Source organism: Astyanax mexicanus, chromosome 6 (genome assembly GCF_023375975.1).
Source record: "Astyanax mexicanus isolate ESR-SI-001 chromosome 6, AstMex3_surface, whole genome shotgun sequence".
Lineage (NCBI taxonomy): Eukaryota > Metazoa > Chordata > Actinopteri > Characiformes > Acestrorhamphidae > Astyanax > Astyanax mexicanus.
In genome coordinates, this window is record NC_064413.1 from 17,332,700 (window position 1) to 17,358,741 (window position 26,042).

Consider the following 26,042-nt stretch of genomic DNA (forward strand, 5'->3'; position numbering starts at 1 on the left):
AACCGGTGGTGTTTACATACAGTCATTGATTTAGATTACGAATTTAGGAGCATAGAAAATGATATTGTAATGACCTTGACGACCCATTAGCAATAAAAAAGAGCTTCAGATTATAGGAATGTGAATAGAATAACTTCGACAAGTCTAATTAAATTCTTCTTCTGTAAAAGTGATCACAACTTTTTTTTTATTCAAATAAATCTAAATATCTTTTAAACACTGAGGATATGTGAGATTGTACTGTGGTAAAATATAAGTTAAACAGCAGTAATGCAGCAGTAATCTGTGTATGTAGGAAAATTCTTGAAAAGTTGAATCTGAAATCTGTGTACTGCCTAAACATAACCTAACCAGGATTTAGTCCAAGACTACCCAGCTGGCACACAACCGACCTTCAACGTTGAAATGTGGTTGAAATATGACTGAAGTAATGTTTGTTGTTGTTTCAATGATGAAATTATGAAACAACATTGAAACAACATTTAATGTTACAATGTTACAAATTTAAAATGTCCTCAACCTTCTGCCATTTGAATTTGCATTTCATCAGAATACAATTTAAAAACCGGTTGGATAGAGGAATAGAAAAAGTGGCTTTATTTCCATTTCAGTAATTGCTTTTTAATTTGGCACCAATTCTTCACCATATCTGGGGTTATGTTCATGTTCTATTTATTTCACTGTTGTGTTTTTGAGATCAGATGTTAAATCAGATTGGTAGTGGTGGGTAAAATTCTTTATACTCAGCTTTAATATAGACATGTAAATTGTGTGTGTGTGTGTGTGTGTGTATATATGTTTATATACATATATATATATATATATATATATATATATATATATATATATATATATATATATATACACTCACACACACGTATATATGAATACATAAACCCACTTTAAATTTTATTTCTGCAGTCTTCCTGCCTCTGTATATATGACTGAAGTAATGTTTGTTGTTGTTTCAATGATGAAATTATGAAACAACATTGAAACAACATTTAATGTTACAATGTTACAAATTTAAAATGTCCTCAACCTTCTGCCATTTGAATTTGCATTTCATCAGAATACAATTTAAAAACCGGTTGGATAGAGGAATAGAAAAAGTGGCTTTATTTCCATTTCAGTAATTGCTTTTTAATTTGGCACCAATTCTTCACCATATCTGGGGTTATGTTCATGTTCTATTTATTTCACTGTTGTGTTTTTGAGATCAGATGTTAAATCAGATTGGTAGTGGTGGGTAAAATTCTTTATACTCAGCTTTAATATAGACATGTAAATTGTGTGTGTGTGTGTGTGTGTATATATGTTTATATATATATATATATATATATATATATATATATATATATATATATATATATATATATATATATATATATACACTCACACACACGTATATATGAATACATAAACCCACTTTAAATTTTATTTCTGCAGTCTTCCTGCCTCTGTACTGACAGTCACCTGTACCTGTGTGTCTTTTTTTATGTGCCCTCATTGTACTTTATATGATCTGTATCACACTGTCTCTGTACAATTTCACTGCATTTTGCATTTTTCAGCATTTTATTCCACATTTTGTTCGATATTTTCTTTTTTGCATTATACTCTTTTTGAAGTACATAGTTAAACCGCACTTCCTGTGTTTTCTTCGCTTCGTGTTATGGTTTCTATTTAATATCTGACCAGGAACAATCTAGATCAGGGCTGGCTGTTGCTCATTAACATATCTATTATGTAATATTGTGCAATAATTTCCATTAATCGTTGCAATAAAATAATCGAATAAAACAAAAAAATAAATATCTGAACAAAAAAAGCGATACAGAAAAATGTCAACAGCGTTGGATTAAATACTACGACCCAATGGCGTCATACGCTTTCGTGACGTACCCCGTCCGTACATGCGCTCCTGTTGACCAATCAGAGAACGGGACGCCGCCTGTTCGCTCCTACATTGGCGCTGACTAAAGAAGGGCGTGGCTTCGCGCGAAGAGCAGTACCAATCAGGGAGTGTATGCAAATTCTGTTTAAAAATATTCGCGGGAATTCTGAGTTTCGCGCGAGCTTCTTTCGCGGGTAAAACTGCATCCCCCCTCATTCATTGTCAGCTTCCTGGAGCCATTTTTCCAGCGAGCGGCGCAGCGCTTCGGCTCCGGTTTTAAATCCAAACCATCTGCGCTTGTGCCGGACTAATATACCCCCAAACGTGGCCATATCGATAGTTAAGAGTCTCATCTGCTGATTGGGGCCGATATTGATGATATAAGCGCGGCGTGTAGGTGCAAAAAGAGTGTTTAAACCGAGGAGGGACAAAAGGACGGCCCCCCTACTCGAGTCCACGACGATGAGAAGAGGGATCTCCTCAGCCCCGGAGAAAGTCATAATCGCAGGGGTTGGAGGCTCCTCGCTGGACAAAACCGCGGTGTTGACGGCCCTGTCCGACCGCCTGACCTCTCATCTCCCCGCCACAGCTTATATCCAAATAATAACCCCGCCGCCGGGCATTTCTCAGACCTCCGCCGTGTGTCTGTCTGAGGCTCCGACTGCCAGTTTGTACACAACCCCGCACGGGAACAACGGAGCCGGACTACGACCTGCCCTGGGACGCCCTCCGGTAAAAAAAAAAAAAACACTAATAAAACAAAAGAGAAACTCACTTTCTGAGCTCGTTTGTTGTCGGGAGCGCCGCATGCTAATGCTAGCTAGCTAGCTTGCTTAGATTAAGTGGCTTAAAGCTAGCTAGCATTGTAGTTAGCAGAGCATTAACAGTTAAGCTAGTTTATAAACCCAGGTTTTTAGCTGCTGCTGCTGCTATTATCATATTCACTGTGTCTTAGCCTTACAACACACACACATTCAGGCAGGCAGATAGTCACAGCAGTGTACTTAGCCAGCTAGCTAGCTTCGCTAAAGCGTCTCAAAACTTTGAGCTGTTAAAGTTAGATATAACGTAACCTCCTCCACATAAGCTGTTAACTAGCAGAGTTCTGTAGTCAGAACTAACTAACCCCCTCTTTAAATAGTTAATCTAGCTAACCCTGAGTCTCGTTGACACGCTTTAGTCTTTAGCTGCCCGTTTAAAGCGTCCTCCGCGCCAGAAAGTGGAAGTTGCTGAAGAATAAAGGCGAATTTTGTTTTCCTTTTTTCTGGGTCGAAAATAAATAAGTGTGTGTGTTCATGGCTGGGAAGGAGCCCTAGGCCCCTGTTCTTGTTATTCAGAGGGGGAAGGGTGCAGCAGAGTTGGGGAAACGGGTCTGCTAGCTGGGCTCCCTCTGTGTTGTTTTTTCTCTTTGCTAGCTAGTGAAGCTAATCTACTTAAAGGACTTCAATCATCCCATGGCCTCCTCCCTGCTCAGCAGGGTTCATATTTTGGCCTGGTTTGTGTTTAGTTTCATGTTCATTTATGCATACAAGTGTTGCAGCGTAGAAAAACCTGCATATAGAGCTTAACAAATGCCAGGTTTAGCTTCTAAATTAGGCCGGTCACGATAATAATCGAGGTTTTTACTCATTAAATGCTGCTGACATAATGACAACAGAACAGCATAACAAAAATTATACTTTTCTAAAAAATATTAAACAATTAACCTACCAAATTTGGGAAAATATACTTTTTTTTGGTTCACCTACTTTGTTCACCTACCTACATTTCACACTAGGGGTGGAAAATATGGCCCTAAAGTAGTATTATATTCTATAACAAAGTTCGGTAATGTGATAAAAAAAAAAAAATCGTAAACATTGAACAGGTATTTCAAGAATGCATTAATGCAACAAAATAAATTATTTTATTATTGCATATGAAATTATATGGCACACCCCTGAGAAAAAATACAAGAATTTAATCATATTGTAACAGAAGCCACTCATCCACAATGTCATAATACTAATATACATCATATATCTCCATACACAGCTCTGGGGGAAAAAATGAAGAGACCACTTCAGTTTCTGAATCATAGGTATATGTTTGAGTAAAACTAAGACTGCTGTTTTATTCTATAAACTACGAACAACATTTCTCCCAAATTTCAAATAAAAATATTGTCATTTAGAGCATTTATTTACCGAAAATGAGAAATGGCTATAATAACAAAAACCTCAAACAATGCAAAGACGACTAGTTCATATTCATAAAGTTTTACGAGTTCAGTAATCAATATTTGGTGGAATAACCCTGGTTTTTATTCACTGTTTTCATGCATATTGGCATGTTCTCCTTCACCAGTCTTACACACTGCTTTTGGATAACTTTACGCCACCCCTGGTGCAAAAATCCAAGCACTTCACCTTGGGTTGATGGCTTGTGATCATCCATCTTCCTCTTGAAAATGAACAATACTGATTTGGGTGATTTGGCATGATATCATTCATGATTTTCGAAAATGTTGGTGATATTGCATACGATACGATATGGCACACCCCTAGTTCTCACTCTGTATGGAGTCAGCATTGGTCTGGTGTTGCATGACTGGGCTGAACTACTGTTCACTGTTATTTATGTAAACAAACATACAAATAAACACAACAGACAGTGTCATGCTTATCAGATATTGTGGTCATGAAACATGAACATATTAATCAGCTGTGAGTGTAGTTGTCAAAAGTGACTAAGCAAATTGTCACCCAGTTAAAATACTATTTCTGCAAAGGCAATGAATCAAATGTAAGTAAGCTACAAATAATAGCCAAACAAATACAAGTGTCTGCTTTAGAGACCCAGTTACACAATTGTACTAATAATACATATAGATTTCATCTTGAGCACAGTTTTCTTTTGGGTTTCTTTTGGTGTACAAACCCCTAGGTTAAAAATTAATTTTAGAATAAGCCTTGAGCACTGCTTTAGAAAGCAGCAGTCTGAGTGTTTGAGATTAATGTGGCAGTATAAGTTTCTTAAAAATGTAAGTGGTAAAATTATATGAAGATCTTAAAATGAATTAAAGAAAGCAATTGGTATTTAAATATCCTTAGATAAATATGGCCTGGTACAGAATACACAATCCTCAAAATGGCTGCTGGTACTGTTTTTAGCAGTGCCACCTACTTGTCCATTTTCATATATTGCTGTCACACAGTGTCAAAACACACAACTAAGTCTATTTAAAGTAATTTAATGTGGGTTCAGCCATGTGTGATTGAGGCTTACTGTTTGCACAGTGTTAGTTATTTACTGAAGTGTTAGATTACAGTGTTTGTTAACCTCATTAGCTTTGTAACTCCAGTATGAAAAGAAAGTATCAAACATGTATTTAGTCACCTTCTTAATTTTCCAAATATTCCAGGGTGCACATATTTGACTTGGATATAAAAAAAATTGACCATGACTTGTGGTGGGAAACACTCATTTTATTGTCTCTGCTCTGCTCACTGGGAATTAATAATTAATTGATCAGTTGATTCATGTTTTTTTTTGCTGGGAAAGAAGCAGGGGTTGTATCTTTTGGCAGCAGCCACTAACTATCAGTATGTTTGCAGAAGTCATGTGTCCGTAATGTACTTTAACACCAGGCCTCTGCCACCCACCCCTCCCTCTTGATTACATGCTCAGATATGCGGTTCAGCTCATGAAGACCTTCATAATTCTTTATGTACTATATTGTTGAGTTAACTATGAAGAGGGACCTACTTGTTATCGTTAATCTAAACCACAGATGTATAGTTAGTTACCTTCTGCTTTACTTAATACTTATAATTATTAATGATTGTCAGTTAGACTTGAATGAGATTGTTCTTAATATGATGTTGTTCTCTGAATGTCTTTTGAATTCTCTACACAGGCGAAGAGACGCTTGGCTTTGGATGATGCAGACCACTTGTACACCGCTGAAGTTGCCAAAACTCCTAAGACGCAAAATGGAGCACCGCTAGCTGTGCTGAAGGGCAACAAAAGTAAGAAATCTTCTGAATCTTCTGAAACTCATCTGCTACACAATCAGTGGACTATATCACATGATGGAGTTAAACCTCTTTAATTTGAGCAAATTAAATACCAAATTTCTTGTTTACTTTAATCAAATTACTTCGACTAGATTGGACTGAATTTTCTGCATTTTTAGACAGGTTTAATAGTCTGTGGCTGAAAAATTAACTGAACCTGGTGAATATGTGCCACAGATACATATACACATTATACTGACCTCATTCACTAATCATTTAACAGAGCTACAACATGAGACAGCTCTTCAAGCATTTGTGCTAAAAGATCATTTTAGACACCAGATTAATAGAGAACTATGTACAGTAACTAACAATTTCTGTACATGTACAGTAAAATTGTACTGTGTAACCAAGAATTATACATACTGTAACTGTTACGTTATTGATGCTTGCTGCATTTACACCTATTACGTGAGATGAAACTTCAACCTTTGATTGTTCTCTTAACTGTGTTGCCTAATTATTTATTTATTATTTTTTACAAATAAAAGAAAAAAAAACATACTCATTTCTGCTTTACTTGCATTTTTCTTGTGCCATATAAACTAAAAAAACTAGTATAATCTCATTTTTTAATTCAGTGTCTGAAAAATAAACATGAAAAATAGCATAAGTGGTGCTTGCTGCATTTCCACACATAACTCTAAAAAGAGTTTTTCTTATCTTTTTTGTTGTACAGCACCAAAGTCTCCATCAGAGAAGACGCGATACGACACCTCTCTGGGTCTCCTGACGAAGAAGTTTGTGCAGCTCTTAGGCCAGTCGTCCGACGGGGTGGTGGACCTGAACCAAGCAGCTGAAGTCCTCAATGTCCAGAAGAGACGGCTCTATGACATCACCAATGTCTTGGAGGGGGTTCATCTAATCAAGAAGAAATCGAAAAACAACATACAATGGATGTATGTATTATTTAACTTTACACATAATACTGCATCCTCTGACTATGATCACACTGTATATAATTTTTTATTTATATGTGTTCATAAAATATTAGGTGAAAATGAGTTTTGCTGCATAACTTGGCAGGAACTGCCAAGGAATTAGCCCAGTGGTACCATTAGTGAGTGGTCCTAAGTATCTTATATTTCAGGGTATTTATGTAAAACGAACACCACAAGATACACGCCATATATAATAAGATAAGCTGTTTATGCATTTGCACATCGTTCACGTCACTGCCCTGCGCTCATTCACACAGGAAGTGTCTCTGTGTCTCTGTTTTCCTGCCTGTGGTAATCCCGCTTGCATGATTTTGGTATACTGAAGGGGTTTGCTGTGGTGACCCTGATAAACATGCATAAACACTCAGCTGTGAGACATGCTGTTATTTCCTTTTTTGATACTGAGCTGGACCAGGCTAGTGAAAAGCATGGAGATCATATATGGAAATTGGAATATCACGTGTCGCAGACTTTTTTTTCTGAAGCAATATGAGTGTATGGCAGATTTATATGATTGGTAATTCTTGCTCCTTGGCTCTTCATACAGTCAGGAAGTGTTATTCATGCTCATAATCACATAACATAACATCCATTTCTGGACAAGCTGAGAGACACAAATTCGAAATCACGTGGACTAATGTGGTTATGCAGTTTTTGCGAGTGCTATCCTGCCTACTGTACGATAGATATACATAATGCGCTTCACAGTTTGCCCAGTCTCGAGTAGGGATAATAGAAACTTAATTATTTAAGATAAAAGTGCTCATTTATGTTAATTTAAGTGATGGCCCACTCAGGTTAAGAGGATCAGTTTTACACCTCAGCTGGGCTCTCTGTAAGAATAATTTTTAAAAAAGGGAGCGTTAACGCTTTTCTCAGTCTAGCTCTGCTATTCCTTGTACCCTGACGCGCACAATTGTATGCTTTACATGCATTTTATTTGCGCATTATAAACTAAGTGGAATATCTTCATGCTTTTATTCAGTGTCTGAAAAATAAACATTAAAAATAGCATTTTATTTTACTTTTACTAACATTGATTTTAGTGCAATGTTCTGCAGTAGTAGTTCATACTGCATAAGTTCAACAAAGGGAGTTGGGTTAATATTCTTACTGGTATATACATAGCAGAAAAAGTAAGAAAGTTTGTGTTTGGTAGCTTTTCTTTTGTTGGAAAAATGGTTCTTGCCCGTAAATCTTAAATATTGTTGGAAAGTCGATTAATTTCTCTATGAAATGTTGCCCTTAAAAAGGACTGTGCAATTGTGGGATGATCAGTAGAGCTGAGTATGTGTTGCAGCACCAAATCTTCTCTGCCAATGGCAAACAGCTTATTCTGCTATTGACTCGTTAGCGTTTGATGACCATCTTGGGGTGTCGTCTTCATGGGCTACCCACTTCACGGCCTGTCTCTTGTATCCCACATTGTATGGAACTTGGCCTTCAATTTGGAGAGACTGGTACCAGTGCTTACTCCATATAATGCTGCAATTTGGCTTGAGGAACACCTTAATTCAGATCATTTAAACCTGGCATGCCAATTCAATTTATATTCTGATCACTTTTACCTACTGTAAAGCAAACACTCAAACAACTGTCAAGGGTTTATTTTATGCACTGGTGTTCAATTATAATAAATCCCACTACTGATTTTATCAGGCATCAGTCATGGGTAGCAAACGCTTCCACCAACTACTATAATGTACAGAGACCTGAAGGTAATTTTTTTACGCGTACTTTTTTACGCGTTTTGAGGGTCAAACCTATTTTATCACTACTAATTTAAGCTGATAAAGCAGCAATGGCTCCTGCTTTATCTAGGTGATTAAATGTCCAACAGGTGTGTTTGTGTAATGTGACTATTTTCTAGTTATTTACATTATTGTTAATCCCCCCCCCCTCTTTGACCCAGGGGCTGTAACCTGTCAGAGGTTGGTGGGGTATTGACCCAGAAGCAGACCCTAAGCAGTGAGGTGGCTCAGCTGGTGCAGGAGGAACGCCGGCTGGACGAGCTGATCCAGAGATGCACCCTGGAGGTGAAGCAGATGACTGAGTCATCAAATGGACAAAAATATCCTTTCTTACCTGGACATAGGCTGTGTTCGAGGACAAAATTTGTACTTTGGTGAGCTTACTGGTTTGCAGTGTTGGGCACGTTACTTAGAAAAAGTAACTAGTTACCAGTAAAAGTAACTATTGCGTTACTTTTGCATACCTGTCAAGTTTTGAATTTAAAAATAAGGGAAATTTTGCGCCGCCTGCTTTTTTCCGCCGCCTGAGCCGTCCCACCAGCCCAATTGAGGTCCAGTATCCCTTACATTTTAAGACAGGTTGACAGGAAATCTAAAATAACCACCTGTAAAACATTTACAAACTACAATTAGATGATCAGAATCTAATAGGCTTACCTTTGTTGACATTGAAATGTTGTGGACATTCCTACATATCTAATCCTTATAATACAGCCTAAATTAAAACACTTTTCTAGATATCCTATATTCTAGAAGTCCTCACTTTTCTTGTTTATTAGCTGATCAGTTGGATCCGGTGGAAAACACATAATTTAGAGGCAGTGAGCGGAGTTCAGAAACTGCTTTACCTGCAGAAATAGTTCCAGAAAAAGTGTAATCAAAGTTTACATGGTTAGCTCCGTTACCTTTCTTTTAGAAAAATCACTGTATATCCAGATTTGTTTCAACGTCAGCTGCTCCGACTAGCTGCCTGAACTCACAGCGACGGGGGGTGGCTTCCCCACACCGACCCTCCTCTGCGCTCTGCAAAACCAGCAAGCTGATTGCCTGTTTCTTCTGAAAGGCGGGACTTTCTCCTTGACCTGGCACCATGATTGGCGTTAAGAGATTTAATAATCTCTCATTAATACGGTCATAAATACTAATACGGGAGGACGACGAAAAATAGGGGTAAAATACAGTAGTTTCCGGACCGAAACGGGATACTTGACGGGTATGCTTTTGTAAAAAAAAAAAATTTCATTGAGTGGCAAAAGTAATGTGCAGTAACGGGGTGTCGGATATGGTAGTCATAGATAGTTACAGTCATAGTAATTAGAAAGATTACTCGTTACTGAAAAACGTAACAGCGTTAGTAACGCTGTTTATTTTCCCGTTATTCCCATCACTGCTGGTTTGTATATGGATGAGGATTTAACTATTTTCAAACTTGTGAACAGTACTTATTTTGACTATTTATATCCAGAGCTGTTCTGAGTTTTCATATAGGCTTTCATATGTATATTATATTACTAGTTAAGTAGCTGATTATGTAAGTTTTGTTAGCATGTAACCGAGTGTTGTGACTTGTAGTATAAACAGTCTGTTCTGTAATGTTCCAACTGAAAGTATAATTCTTTAATGATCCTCACATTCGCTTACGTGACGTATCAAGACCTGCGGCGGGACCAGGACCTAAAGGATCAGACGGTCATAGTAGTCAGAGCGCCGTCTGGGACCAAGTTGGAGGTGCCTGATCCACAAGAGGTCAGTTATTGTGGATTGTGTCTACTTTCGCACACCCTCTCTTGCATGCATAAATTGGTTGTAAAAGTAATGAAAACAATATTCTTGCTCATTTACAGGGTCTACAGGTACATCTAACCAGTACAAAGGGTCCTATAGATGTCTTCCTGTGTCCGGATGAAAATACCCCCGACAGTCCAGTGAAGAATGAAGGCTTGCGCTTGAACGGAGAGTCATCACCTTTCATGAAGGTGTTAGAAGGTGGGTTCACTGTAATAAGCTGCTGTTTGCTTTTATTTTACTCATACAGTTCTTAATATCAGGTGAGTGTATAGGTGCAAGATCTAAAGTATATCTACTTTACAATAACTGAGAGACGCAGGGCATGTTTACTTAATTTTATGTCCTTTCAGTCAGTAAGGGCAAAAATATTTTTTAATACAGGATAAAATGTGCTCCTTGGCCAAACCAGGTCTGTTGTCCGGAAGTGGATGTCCATGTTAAGCCCCTTCCAATTTCATGTATTTAGCACTGTGATTTTCTGGCTTAAAACTGTTACTAAACAAAGCTTCCAAAAACAAGAGATATCAGTCATTTTCACATCATTATAAACATGTTTCTGTTTATTTAAATTTTAAACGGTAATCCACCAAAAATTAATGCACTGTGTACACAACTATGCACTGTCTAATAGACTGTTTTATGTAGCGTCTTAAAGTATATTGAGGTTATTTATAGGTCAGCGATTAGCTGCTAATGCCGCCTGACAGTGCTACACTGAGGAACCCTGAGTGGCTTTACTGCTCCTTTCAACCTGACTGTTAAAAATAATACAAAATACGTACCGGATTATAAGGTGCACTGACTGTTTTTGAAAATTAAAAAGATTTTAAGTGTGCCCAATAGTGGGAAAAATACAATGTGTCATTTTGCTAGAAAACATTCAGTACTTGTCCTTTTTGAAATACAGTAGTTCACTCCATGTTGTATGCATGCTGCACGTGAAATTGTTCTACACCTATTGCCTGCATTAGCCAGTATAAGAAAATAGACTAAATCAGAAAAAAGCCCCCAGACAGATGTAGAAGGCGAGACGTCTGCATGTCTTATAAGTAAGCCAATATCATGTAATTTTTTCCTGTCCACACCTCCAATCAACTAAATCAGCCTAAAACAGCAGATCAGACTGGCTCACAGTGCTTTCTTTCATACTAGAGACCACAAAACCAATGAAAACGATTAAATAAAATAAATGTAAAATCTACAAAGCATCTAAAGTGTCGTTAGGATTTAATATTACTTACTGTGTTTATCGTTTCATAGTGGTATTAAGCATGGAAGTGTGTTAAAGGTCACCTTCCGTCGTTTTTTCTTTCATTTTAAAATGTCTAGTTGTGGTCTCTAGTATGAATGAATGACATGTGAGCCGTTTTTGTAAAAAAAAGTGCTCAGGTGTCTCTGTATAGCTCTTTTTTAATGGACTGTTTTAGGGGTGTGTCCAAAATGACCGGATTCCAGCTTTGCTCATGAATATTCATACATGCAAACAGCATGCAAATATCTCTCCTCTGATTGGCTAGGAGCACTGCGACGCCCCTCCACCGCTCTGCCGCTCACTGCCTCCCACCTCCTAACTGATGAGCGGTGATGTTGCGTCGCTTCAGCTCCGCCTCTGGGAGTTTCTCGAGCCAAGGTGGGCTGGTCTGTGAGTTTCTGCCTACGTAGGCAGAAAGATAATTCAAAATTCACCCGTTTTTCGGAGGGGGGGAGGGGGGATTTCTTTGCTTAGCTCCTGCAGACAATGGGGGCTGCAAAACAGTTTAATGTGCAGGTGTACACATTCAACTCGGAGAGACCTACTGTATTCCACAAAAAAAACAAGAAAAATCGGATTTTCGCGGAAGGTGAGCTTTAAATGTGTTTCATTCATCTCTTGAAGACAAACTGTAACTGACATCTTAGTCAAGTTTTTCTGGGCTATTACTATACGTCATTTACTGGAAGATCAGGGAAGATGATTTTGTGGTGCCACAGAGCTTAAATCAAAGTCCCCATAAAGCAAAAAATGTACCAAGCATGACTAACCATGCACCTAAATGCCTACAGAGCTACCATTTTAAAGAAATAAAAAAAATACCACTTTGTTATTGATCTGTTGTTTAAAAAACGTAATAATTAGGGTTCATTCCCATGTGGTGGTCTTATTTTTTATGGTTTAAAGTCTAAAGCAAGGTCTTTAGACCTGGACTTTGTAAGCCTTGGATGGTGTGACAACCAGTCTTGGTGTTAGTCATTAGTCTACAACATGGCTTAACCCCATACTAAGTCTCCCTTGCTTCTTTCCTGCAGACGCAAACACAAGTTCTGGCCCTGCAGTAACGGTCACCAGCTTATCGCCCATCACATCTCCATTCACCAGCCTCCTACAGCAGACAGAAGACCAGATCTCCTATGGCGAGGCACCCTTCATCAGCCTGGGCTCACCCCCTCTCAGCGAGGACTACCTCATGAGCCTGGGTGAAGGAGAGGGCATCAGTGACCTCTTTGATGACCTGGATAGACTGCCGAACCTGGATGACCTTCTCTGCAACTGAGTGTTCATGAGTCTCTGAGACTCCATTTTGGGTTCAGATGTTCAATTTGGGACAAGGAGCTCAGCCTTCTGAGGTGACTCGGATCTGTCGTGCTTGCATTGGCCAATGCAATCATCTCACACATGGCCTCGGCTTGGTTTTACAGGTTTTCTTCTCAATCTGTATATCCTTACCTGTTCAGCAGTGTATGTGTGTATATAGGACCTGTTTTCCAAATGGATACCAGAATGTCCTCAATGAAATCATCATTCTTTCAAGAGGCCTTACGATTCATCAGTGGTGACTAATGCATCGGAAATATGTTCTCTGGATCACTTGAGTGAACAAGTGAGTTGGAGAAAGTGAAGTTCTGTGTGGAACTACACAGGTTTTTTTTTTCTTCTCTGCTTTGTATAGAAATGATATACACTAGCAGAGTAAATCTGTGGTCAACCTCAAAACCACAAATTTTTAATCAGGGGACTCATCTGTGGAAATATCTTGTCTGCACTTGTTGCAGATTCATGCACTCCCTTTTGAATGAGATCAGTGGTCACCTTGAGCCTTTCTGATCATTTGAAAGCTGTTGGACTAATGACGTGTTATAGGGCTAAATGGCACTGCATTCATCTTCATGGAGGAACGGCATGCTCGGACACTGGCAGGATTACCAACTGAAGTGACTTAAAAATAAGGGATCTGCTTGACCAGTGGCTGGTTCCATTTCAATGTTGGAAGTGCACTTTAGATCTTTTTTCCTGGATGTATGCTTACTGTGCCGCCATCCAAAAGAAAAGAAAATCAGTTCTAGGCAATTTTACAGAGTGGACGTTTTTTTACTACTGTGTGAAGGGAAATTACTAGTATTTTCAATTTAGTGTGTTCATATAAATTTTCCTTTTCGCCATTTAGGTTGTCATTGGATATTCTCAGCTTTGTTGTTAAGCTGTGATGTTAAAAGTATAAAATGTCTTTTCTAAGTCAGGCTTGATCAACTTAAAATGCAAGGCAGGTGTCCTTGATGTGTGAAAAGTGTGGTACTGTGCTGTAGGCTTTATCTAATTCAGGATAATGCTTGGTCTTACTTATACCAAAACCCTGTTTGACTCAATCCCCTGAAATTTAAACATTCATTAGCTACTTGTTGACCATTATGTTTGTCAACATCATGCATCTACAGACCACAATGTACTGTTTCAGCATTGCCATACACAAGTTTCATCATAGGATGTGCACTGTCAATTAAGACTAAATAAACCATACAAATCCAGCTAGAACTTGCATTATGCTGAAAGCAAATCCATACTATTGTCACTGTCCGTGATGTATCTTCCAATGGCGTATAATAATTGATCCATATCATTTATTTGAATCCCAATCCTCGATACACACATTTTCAATATATTTTAGACAATTCATTTCTGGAGAATTCTGGTAAAAGAAAAACCTGCATTTCATGCTATGGCAGTATTCACAATCAGTCAACTTTACAACCACTACTTTTTTCTCCACTGAGAAAATAGGACATTTCAGACTGAAGTCCTCATGTTTCTCTGCGTACTTTATCCACTCCGCCCCCCCCCCCCGGCCCCTGTTCTTTAATGGTCATGACCCCACAGTGAACGTTTTATTTGAGTGATTGTTGGGTCATTCTCAGCACTTTAGTGACACTGACATGGTGGTGGTGTGTTAATGTGGAGACAGCAGGGCTGATGGAGGTTTTAAACACCTCAGCGTCACTACTGGACTGAGTAGTTCACCGGCAGAGTCCAACACAAACTGCAACAACAGACTTCACATCTACAAGGTAGAATAGCTACACAAGAGCATCTAATAGGGTGGGCAGTGAGTGTTTTTAACTCCAGCAGCACTGCATCTGATTCACTAATACCAGAACAACACACCACACCACCACCAACAACATGTCAGTGTAACTCTAGTGCTAAGAATAACCCGCCACCCAAATAACAGCTGCTCTGTGGTCGTCATGTGGGGTCTTGACCATTTAACTGTGAAAGGAGGAGGATAAAAGTGTGCTGAGACACAGGAGGACCATAGTCTGTGATTTTTAGAAATACAAATGGTATTATTATGAATTTTTTTTTTATCTCCACTTAGCAAAATGAGTGTAGAAACAAGGTGGTAAAACGGTATTCCTGATTGTGTTATATTGCGATAAGTCTTTATCCCCCCCCCCCCCCCCCCCAATGTTTGGCAGCCATAGTACAGAAGAGGGTGGAAAACCTATACTACCTATACTATAGTCTGATTGGAAGTACCTGCTTTTAAATCATGCGAACAAACTGGTGTTTAGGCTGTGCTTTTTAAAGAAAAAAGAAAATTGTGTGCAGTCCTTTTAAAAATCCTTTTATTATTTTTTTTTATTATCCCAAACTCATTGACACTGTCTTTACCTACCTACAAAACAATATAAATTGGAGGGGGTGGCTATTGGTTCAGAAGCACTAGCACTAGATACTGCCTTTCCCCGCTGTTGTTTTTAGATGTTTAAGGTGTACTCAGCTGCTCTCCTGTGTTTGTTGTTTCCCCATCTTGCATCATGTAGATGCTACTTGCATCACTTAACATTGTAATGTTTTTCCTCAAATGTTACAAGCTTCTGTTGCTCAGCTCAAATGAATAAGTCTGCGTTGATTAGATGATTGATTTAGACTTTCCATTTTTAGATTCAGCTTTTCTAAAACTGAGTTCTTGTATAAATCTATTTGAGTATAGTTGCTCGTTTGAGCCACAGGGTGTCACTGATTCAGTGCTTGATGCTTTGTGCCTTCAGCAGTTTTGTGGTTCACTCTTTAAAATGAGTTTTCCGGTGTTTGCGCTTGTAAAAGAAAGATGAGGCAGTGTTGAATCCTGATGCATGTTCTGATTTAATTAGTTTGAGATGGATGCAGTTTTTCAAAAAAAAAAAAAAAATCTACTGTTCTAGTGAACAGTAACTGGATTTTACAAGTTGGATCTTGTCGAACAAGTAAATTAAGAGCTTTTTTATTTTTATTTTTTTAATTCCCACATTTTGGTGGTGTACACTAGACCCATGGCTTTTGACTGATTTTTGATTGAACAGCTGTGAAACTTGTTGCTTTTCCTACAAATAGCTGGAATATGTCTGTTTCTTGGAGTACTGTAAATGATCAGTACTTAACCATAAACAATCACTGACTGGATTGTTGATCTGCCTGCTTCTCTTAAATTTAACTGCCACTCGAGCTATATTTAGCTGTTAACATTAACCACGTTATATAAGTCTTTTTTTCCCCCTTTTCATCTGTACACTGAATGCACGCTTTGTCTTGTTTTGTTTTTATAGTAACCCGTCAGTCCGGTTTATGATGGTTGCAATGAAGTTTTGTTAACATTTTAATTTCAAAAGTTCCATATGTAATAATGTGTTACAACATTCTGTCCCATAATGCCTCACAATGGGTTTCCAATTTTCAAGCTTTCAAAAACAGCTTTCATTTGTGTAGGATGGTAATTTAATGAGGGTCTGCCATAAAGGAACAGAGCCTTTCTCCATATTTATTTAACCTAAATGAATGACATAATATAACTATTTAATGTACTAACCTTTGAATTTTATTTCTCCCCACTTTTTTTTTTTTTTATTGCACACGCATTTTTTCTGTTGTCAAATGTTTCCCATTAGAACAACTATTTGAATACGTTTGCTAAATGCTAAGAACAGCTTGCTGTTCGTAATATACTCTTTTATATCTGAGCATGGAAGTGACTGTGTGCTGTGGGTACCTCCTAAATTAGTTTTTTAAATGTGTGTTTTGATAAGTGATTTAGCTTTCAATATGTGATGTCATTTGATATGAATTGTACATAAATGTCTTAACTGGGACCTCTGCTGGGGAGCCATGGAGTGGATGTCCCTGTTCTGAAGATTAGAGAATTCTCCAGAACCTCAATAAAAGCAATAATATGCAACAGTTCTTCTGGTGGAATATGTGTGCTGCATTCCATTGGCACTGGTGACTTATGTAAAAACACAATATATTTTTAAATATGCCTGTTTTTATTTTGGAAACCCATATCATATACCAGCAACTAACTGCACTTAAATGTTCACAGGTGAATAATATTGGCCAGTAGCCTGCTGCCGGTTAGCATTGCTGGAGCAGCATTAGCATAGCTGCATATCGTGCTAAGCTCTAGCACGAGGTAAGTATTCTCGCCCTGTAGCCTGCTGCTAACCCTGGCTAGCACTGCTGGAGCAGCATTAGCATTACCGCTAGCCTAATAATGCTCTAGGTTTAGTGTCAATCTGGAATTATAAGCTTACTGTAAATAAACAGAAGTGCTTAACTCACCCAAATAAACAGTTTTCAGGAAAAAAATCTGTGTAAATCATTAGAGTTGCATAAAATGTGCCTATAAAACAGTGTGCCTTATGTATAAAAATAGTTTATTGATAGTGTGCCTTATAATATGGTGTGCAAGATGTGTGCATACACAATAGTCAGATTACAGTATCTGCATGGCAAATTTATTCAATTTATTGATGCTAAAAAGTATTTGTGCAATATTTATATTTCCTATTAATTAACTACCAGAGTGAGTATATATATATATATCTGCTCATTACAATTTATCTATTTTTGTTTGTCATGGCATGTTAAATTATTGATCCCAGAAAAAAAGTTAAATTCATGTCTTATGTATATTTGCATCGTAATAGAAATAGCAAAATATTTGTTTCCCCTGTGTGATTAAAGCTTTAACCTCTTTTAGTCAGCCATAGTTTTATATTTTCATCAAACCATATCTTGAGCTCCAAATACTATTTTTTTTTAAATTGTAGGCTGAGTGCTCCTTGTAAGATTACAACATTCATTCTCTAAAAAAATCTGTCCATATCCAAACAAAACCTGTTATTATAACTGAAGTAACCCTGATTGTATCAATATAGCATTAAATTGGGATGATGTGAATCCAAATCAATTGGAACTATCAGTGGTGATGCGCAGCCCTACTACATTTGACACAAGGTCAAAACAGACATGCCTCCAAAGGTCTAAATGGCTCAGCGTACGGTCTAAAGTAGAGCTTATATTGCAAGATAATGCAGGAAAACCATTAAATGCAATAACATTAAATAGTAAAATTAGTTCTGTATTTTCTTTTTTCCCCTATATGGCTTAAAGAGGACATATTGTGCAAAATTCACTTTTTGTGTTTATTTTTTTTATTTCCACTTGGGTGTTGACTGCCCCTATAAACAACATATTCCAAGTCTAAAAAAAAAAAATCCATCTAATTTTCTGCAAGTCAGTTGAAAGATTTTGATGTCAGAAATCATTAGCAATTTGGATATTTGGATATATTATTTTGACAGTATTTGGAGTAAATTAGTGCAGTGGAGTAATCTCTGTATTAAATATCTCACTAGGCAATGAGAAATGACTGTGACCCAGGAGTCATGAGACAGTTAAATGTGCGTAAACAGGGTTCATGAAATCGCACAAAAAAAAACATTGTGTAGTGTGTAGAGTTGTATAGTATATTTAGTGTGCAATTTTCTATTTTGAGAATTCCTACAATTTCAGCATTTAAATGAAATGAATCACAGAAAAAATACAGTTTCAATAATATGTACAAAGCAATGTACATATATCAAACAGCAGAACTTATCATGTCTAACCAGCACAGTAACATCATTCTGATATCAAAATTCAGCCATTAACTAGTCTCCACTGTGTTACGTCCTGGCCCTGTTATGTCTCTCCTGTCTGTCTTCCTGTTTTTACTGCTCTGTGTTTGTTTACCTTTCCTCCTCCATGTATGTGTCATGCCCCATGTGGTCCTGTGTTCCTCCCATGTCTCCGCCTTTAGTGTTTTCACCTGTTTCATTTGTAGCTCCGCCCCCTCGTTACTTTTACTCAGGTGTTTCCCATTTTCTGTTTTGGTCCATATGTACTTATAGTCCGTGTGTTTCCGTTCTCCGTTGTCGGTTCTTGTACATTTTTACGTCTGTCAGGATTGAGATGCAGGAGCAAGGAGAGGACGCGGAGAGCAGACAACAATAACAAAAACAGAAACTTAGATTCAACATAGAAAATACACTCAACCTAAACAGACGTAAAAACTCACAAGAACCAAAAAAGGAGAACAAAAACACACTTTGATCCTTTGATTTTTCTATCAAGAAAGTCTTTATTTTAAAGAAATGGTTGACTGCATGTTCAAATAATTGATATTTATTCCTGTTACTGGAACTCACTCCTGTTACCGGCACTCATTCCTGTTACTTTTTATGTTTTGAGTAACAGGACTGAGTTTTTAACATAGAATCAGCAAAAACATGAAAAATAGCTAAATGGCAACTATGCTAATAGCATGAGGACACTGAGCACTGAGTGATTTCCTCAGAGATTGTATCTTAAAAATAAGCCAATAACGAGCTATAATGATATCAAATATACAGAAAAACAAATGAGGGAACTTAATTTTGGTCACCCCATGATCTTCAGAAGAACCAGCTGATGTCACTTCCTGTTGTAGGTGTGACTTGTAGAATGTTTAAGATGTTTCAGATGGGGTAATGTGTTACGGTAACAGGAATGACTGAAACCCAGGGACACAACTTAAATGTGTATTTTAACTTAAAACTTATGGATTTTTTTTAATGAAAAAAATATTTTTAAAGCATAGCTGGAATTTGAAGTCACATAACAGTGCAAAAAAATACATCTCTGAAGGGTTTTATTAATTATATTTCATGATAAAGTTTATGGTTAGAGAGTGGGACGGATAACAAATTATATTTTCTCAGTGTTAATAACATCTTACTTTTGCAATTAGGTCAATGTACAAGACGCTATGCTTAATAATAAAATGTATTTTAAAGTTATTTTGTGTGCACATTTATACATGTGACTTCCATTCGATGGAATGACCCACAAATGATAAAATAATGGAGCTGTCTTTTGGCCATCAATAAACTGAACATTTATGGTATTATAGATTTTAAAATATGTACCTTCGTCAGTGTTGGCATAAACATGTCAATTTTCTGCTGGTATAAAACTGAGAGTGAGAACAAAGGATGTCTGCCAACTCTGCTAGAGTGGTTTCCTGTAGATCACATGATCTTCACAGTGACAGTGTTTGGGTTCGTACAAGCATCAAACTTTTCCGACATCCCTGAATGCATAATCACCACATCCAAAGGTAGGTAAAGTGTTTAAATATAATATTTTTTTAATCCAACAAGCCTGACTGTATGCTTGACTTCAATTTTCTTTTTTATTTCATTTTGCTGATATTGATGTGCAATAATTGTGGCCTTTGAGATGAAATCTGACGTAGATATTTGTTAAATTAAGAGTTTTTTGCAGTTAGTAAATGTAGAACTGGTAATTTTGAGGTGTAGCTGTTTAAATAGTAATAACTTTCAGTTCCTATGTTGATTGATAATATATTTACTGTAAAAAAATGCTCGAAGGACTACTGAAAACTTGGCATGCAGGTCTGTTTCAGGAAGATTTGAAAATAAATACAGTTGTGGTCTGATTACACAATTTGGTCTTGCCACAGGAGGGTGTAAAATTATTTCCACCAATGCCCTTTAAAAAGGCTCTCAGAGGCTAAGGGTACATTTAGTTTGGTGAGCTTTGTTTGCAGTGGTGTCATAAGCAAGAAACCTGGACCTTTTGTGGGGTTTGGGGGGGCCAAAGTGACCTGTTTAATGAGTCAATAACTTGGTAATTGTATAATCACAAAATGCAAATTAATCAGTAAGCTAACTAACAGGTTTTAAGTAATCTACATGTATCCTACATCTGTGATTATCAAGAAAAATAAGTCTGCCTGATGCTCTCCATGTATTTTGTCAAAGTATTAAGCCATGTAATAAACTATCATCAATATTATTATGCTTTCAAACTAATATACACTCTAGTCTAACCATTTTTTTATGATTTACATCTTAGGTGTGAATATATTTAAAGTCTATACATTTAAAAAATAAGTAACAAAAAACAGGTGCTTGGTAAAATTTTGAACAAAACATGGCCAGTTCCAGGAAAATATAACAATTTTGCTGCCTTTTACATGTTTAAATGATTAAAATGTTCAGCATTACTCTGTTATAACACAAATGAAGGAAAAACACACCAAAACAGCCTAGGGTTCAAAGGGTTAAGCAACTACTATATGTCAATATGAATATTTGTCTTTAAGCTACATACTGTATATTATTTGTGGACTATACATCCAGGAGTTAATTGTAAATGCCTTCTTGAATAAAATGTTTTTTTTTTTCGTAAAGTATTCTTGGAACAGTGTCATAGAAGACCCATAGTTGGTTACCTAAAGACACTTTTAGTACTTTTCCAGTGTTCAAGTATTTAACTAAAAGGTTATTTTTGCAACCAAAACTGGTTATTTTTTGCCATGACTACTGGCACACTGATTGAAGGTTTATTTCATGTTATGCCCAAAACACACCAATTAATAATTAAGAGAATTAGTACAATTAGTAGTATACATAGTCGGCTCTCTGGTTTTCAAGTTGGTTACTCCTCTAACTATAAATGAACAGTCTGCACAAATAAAACCCAAATCTAAAAACTGAGTATAGATGTTCAGCGCTGTTTATTGTTTGAATAATTAATGTATCAGGACACACCTGGACAACAAAACACACCTTAAAGTCACATGTTTCAATACTTTTGCTTACATGAAAAATTGATGGGTTCAGGCAGAAGGTTCTATTTTCTGAACTGTGTATCAGATCCAGAAAAAAAGAGATTGGCCTAATGGTATTATTTTTTTTATAGAAATCATATGTTTTTTTGCTCAATGGACTAATCCAGCAAAGTAAAGCATTTGTTTGAGTTTGGGTTTTTACTTTCTTTGATATCTTTTTGTTTCTCATATATTGATTTTAGAAACCTGACAGTTTGATTTGCTTCACCGTACCAGTCCGACCAGTTATGGCAGATTCTCAACTTTCCCTTGTTCATGGGTAAGTTTTTATTCACAAGAAAACTTCCACACCACAGCAACCTTATTGTAAATTATTCTTGGAACAGTGTCATAAAAGACCCACAGACATGTTACTTTTCAGCGCTTTCAAAAAGGTCTAAAACTGATTATTTTATGCCATGTAAAGAATGAAAGCTGCACACCACAAACGGATGCTGTAATTATGATATAACAGTGTTAAAAATATAATTGAATTTTTGCACGTGCAACAACTACAGATCTTGATTGTTCTTCAACATTGTTAATTTAAAGATTACAATTATTACATTATGTAAACTGTAAAATAATGCAATGCTATTATAAGTACACATATAACTAGACTAGAACAAAGCACAAACTTATATATGAACCTTGCTTTTTTTTTTGCAGGAGTGAGGATTTATACACTTCAATGGGAAACCAACTAGAGGAAATATTAAGAAACTGTACATTAAAAAAAGGAACTTTTTCAAGATATATTCTGAATACAAAGACTGTAATCGACGGAGACAGGCTTAAGAGAGAGACTTTTGGAGAAAAAGATGAAAGCAAACTTCACAAAACCATTTTAATGGTTGGAGAAACAGGAACAGGGAAGTCTACTCTCATTAATGCCATCGTCAACTACATGCTGGACGTCCAATGGGAAAACAAGATCTGGTGTGAGATCATAGAGACAAAAGAAAACCAACCAGATTCACAAACAAATACAGTGACTGTGTATGATGTTTTTGCTGAAAAGAGCCCATTCTCTCTCACTCTTATTGACACACCTGGATTTGCAAACACAGACGGGATTGAGAAAGATGCAAATATTGCTGAAACTTTACATGAGTTATTCAGATCCAAAGATGGAGTACCGGAAATTGATGCAGTGTGTCTTGTGGTGTCAGCAAAGATGACTCGACTTACAAACTTTCAGCAGCAGATATTCGACGATGTCCTCTCTTTATTTGGTGTAGATGTAGAGAAAAACATTGTTGTGCTCATGACAAATGTCCAGAATAAGCCAGTTAATGCTGTAAAGGCCATCAAAGCATCTAAAGTCAAATGTGCTAAAACTCCTAAAGGCAAGCCTGTGCACTTCTGCTTTGACAACTCTCACTGTGAAGAGTTTCAGGATGATGATGAAGATGATGAGGAGACAGATGGTGCTGAACAGAACCACAAATACAAAGATTTGTGGGTAAAAAATGAGAAAACTATGAAAGATTTTTTTGCTTTTCTGAACAATGCCACATCTATAAACGTAAAGCTGACTGAACATGTTCTGAGAAAACGCAAACAACTGACTGCCTGCATCACCAACCTAAATGATCGAATCACACTGATAGAACTCCGAAAAACTGAGCTTGAACAGAAAAAAGCAGCCTTGGAGAAATGTGAAAAAGAAAAGAAGAACAAGAATGACTTTGAATGTGAAGTTGAAGAGCCCTACAAAGAAAAAGTACCTGTACCATTTAGGCGGTGGCTGTTGGGTAAAAAAGCCACCTGCTGCAGTGTGTGTAAGGAGAACTGTCATTATCCTGGATGCTGGTGGGTCAGAGATCTCCGGTGGTGTAGTGTGATGTCAGATGGAAAGTGCACAGTGTGTACAGGGAAGTGTAAGTACACTGAACATGTTAAAGAGGGGAAAATGTATGTTCTGAAGACACGGAAGGTGACGAAGACCATTGAAGATTTAAAAAAGAAATATGAGGTTGAGTCAGGGGAGAAAATGAGTCTGAAGAGAAGACTTGAGAATGAAATAAAAATGTATGAAACAGAGAAGAACAAGCTGGTGGATGACAGTTATCAGTATATCATCAGTCTGGAAGAGATTGCTTTAAATCCCACTGCTGTTTCTACACTTCAGCATCTGGACTTCCTCATAGAGAAAATGAAGGAAACAAAAGACAATAAGAGAGAGCAGAAATTCCAAGAACTGAAAAAAAGAATTGAAAATAAAACCAGGAATGAGACCCCTGGTTTGGGACCAGTTGCTTAATTGGCAACAGTGTGTTTTAAAATGTTATTACTGCTGTTCATTATATCCTCAGTTTTTACGCAGAGCAGCAGTGACTGACTGAGCAGCTATCCGTCACGGAAACGAACTGTGTGGATAAAACCAGCATGATTTGTAAAAATTGGGCCACGACAGCCATGGGACAGACAACATATCTGCGGAATCACCACTATGCTGTTTTACTAGCGCAAGGAGTGAGAGTATCACATGCTAAGTGTAAAAAATAAAAATCTAGTATGTAAGTATGTAAACCTCAGAGCAACTGACTCCACAATTACCTTGGAATCAAATCACTCCACTTTGGCTACATTCACATTACCAGGCTGAAGTTATTTAAATCAGATTTTTTGTTTAATGTGGCTTAGATCAGATTTTTCTTTGGCTGTGTGAACATGCCAAATCCGATTTTTTCAAATCAGATTTGAATCACTTTCATGTATGGTTCTGAATTGGTTACGTATCCGATTCATTGACATGCGACATGAATCTGAACAGTAAAATCCGAATTCATGCGTCTTTTTGCTTTTATGCATGAGCTCTTGGTGCAGTTGTGCAGCTATATCTGCAAAAACAACAAAAGCAAGCCGCCTGGCCTTTTTTCACCTCCTCGACCTGAGCATGCTCTCCACTCCAGCAATGATGCTCCACATATGAGCTGCTTACGCATCCATTTCCCTTTAATAAGCTACGAGTCTTCTCTCAAATATGACGTTTTTTTGTTGCTTGTAAAGAAGGTGATGCATGTGAGGTGTTTTAGGAACAGATTCGTTCACATTACACACAGATACAGGTCACTTACATTTGTGAATGTGAACCATCAAGATCAAGCCAAATCCAATCTGAGCAAAAATCCGACCTTAGCAAAAAATTGGATTTGAGCAACATGGCTTGTAATGTGAACGGAACCTTTGTCACAGACTAAAAAAAATATATGATAATGAAAGTTCAACATAATCAGTGTACTGTCTGAGTTTTGTTTTAAATACCGCAAATTATGTTTGTTCTATACTATATCTGTTATACTTTCAAATAAAATATATTGAAGGTTTTGAGAAACATTTAACAGAATTGTTTATTAGTAATGTTACAGCACAAGAACTAACCATGAGAAAGAGTAATATTTTTTTGTACAATGTAAATCATCATGTTTCATTATTAATGAATAAATATGTGAAGAACACTGTTTACTTAAACAGATGTATTACTTATTACAGATTTGAACTTATTTTGCTTTTTACCATCAAACGCAGTTTCTCCTGTTGTGAGAGCCCCAAAGGGCACCACTTCACATTTAGTCCCCTAATGGGGCAACAGCTAGGAAACTTCCCCTCACTTTCACACATGGCTACACCCTTTACAGCACTTTATCTAATTTAATCCGCAGCACTTCTCTATTAGAGGGGCACCTGTACAGGAACTTTATTGTACTTTCTCACCTGTAGGAGAACCCTACACAGCATCATATTTTTCTTCTACTGTAAAAGTAGATGTTTTAAATATTTTAATGAGTCAATGCCTGGAAAACTTTATGTGCTAAATATGAGCACTACCTGTTAATGTGATTAAAATGATGTTGTGATGTTAAGTAAAATTATTTTCACGTTGGTCATGTATCATACAGGTAAACTTACGCACTTTAGACTTGGTTAAAGTTTTTATAGAGGACAAACAGTAATACAAATTCTCATTAGAAATAAAGCACACATAGTCACAAGTGCGCCCCTCTAGTGCGGCAGGCCATTTGAACAGAAAAATGTCTCCCTGTGGTTCATGGACAGATACACATTAGGCCCATATTGTGGTCTAAACCAATTAGTTAGTGAAGGGCGGTACCCCACAGTGATATCATTTTTTTATATTTTAGTATCACCCAGAACATGCCAGAGGGTGTATCGCCTATAGTATGAGTGACTCCTACATCTATAATTACGCTTTTTTGGGTAGTAAACTCCATGTTTCTTGACAGAGGAGGGCCTGATGAATTGATTTCATAGGTTTATGTTGACGCAATGTATAGTTTAGGCAGCTTACTGACTAAATTATGGCCATCCTGTATTAATATTTAATGGGATAAAAGAATGTATACAGTATGAGTGAT

General features: G+C 37.1%; 2 protein-coding genes across 2 annotated transcripts; both read left to right on the forward strand.

The window, feature by feature from the left end:
* Positions 1-2,117: 2,117 nt before the first annotated feature.
* On the forward strand, positions 2,118-16,904 carry LOC103038273 (transcription factor E2F3). The gene is made up of 7 exons (XM_007232061.4): positions 2,118-2,629; positions 5,796-5,907; positions 6,635-6,854; positions 8,809-8,967; positions 10,279-10,393; positions 10,492-10,633; positions 12,722-16,904. Exons 1-7 carry the CDS (start codon positions 2,360-2,362, stop codon positions 12,964-12,966), a joined length of 1,263 nt encoding a protein of 420 aa, XP_007232123.2. The 5' UTR covers positions 2,118-2,359; the 3' UTR covers positions 12,967-16,904.
* A 3,053-nt stretch (positions 16,905-19,957) lies between these two features.
* On the forward strand, positions 19,958-24,856 carry LOC125802441 (uncharacterized). The gene is made up of 3 exons (XM_049480528.1): positions 19,958-20,142; positions 21,864-21,940; positions 22,330-24,856. Exons 2-3 carry the CDS (start codon positions 21,909-21,911, stop codon positions 23,924-23,926), a joined length of 1,629 nt encoding a protein of 542 aa, XP_049336485.1. The 5' UTR covers positions 19,958-20,142; positions 21,864-21,908; the 3' UTR covers positions 23,927-24,856.
* The last annotated feature ends 1,186 nt before the right edge of the window (positions 24,857-26,042 follow it).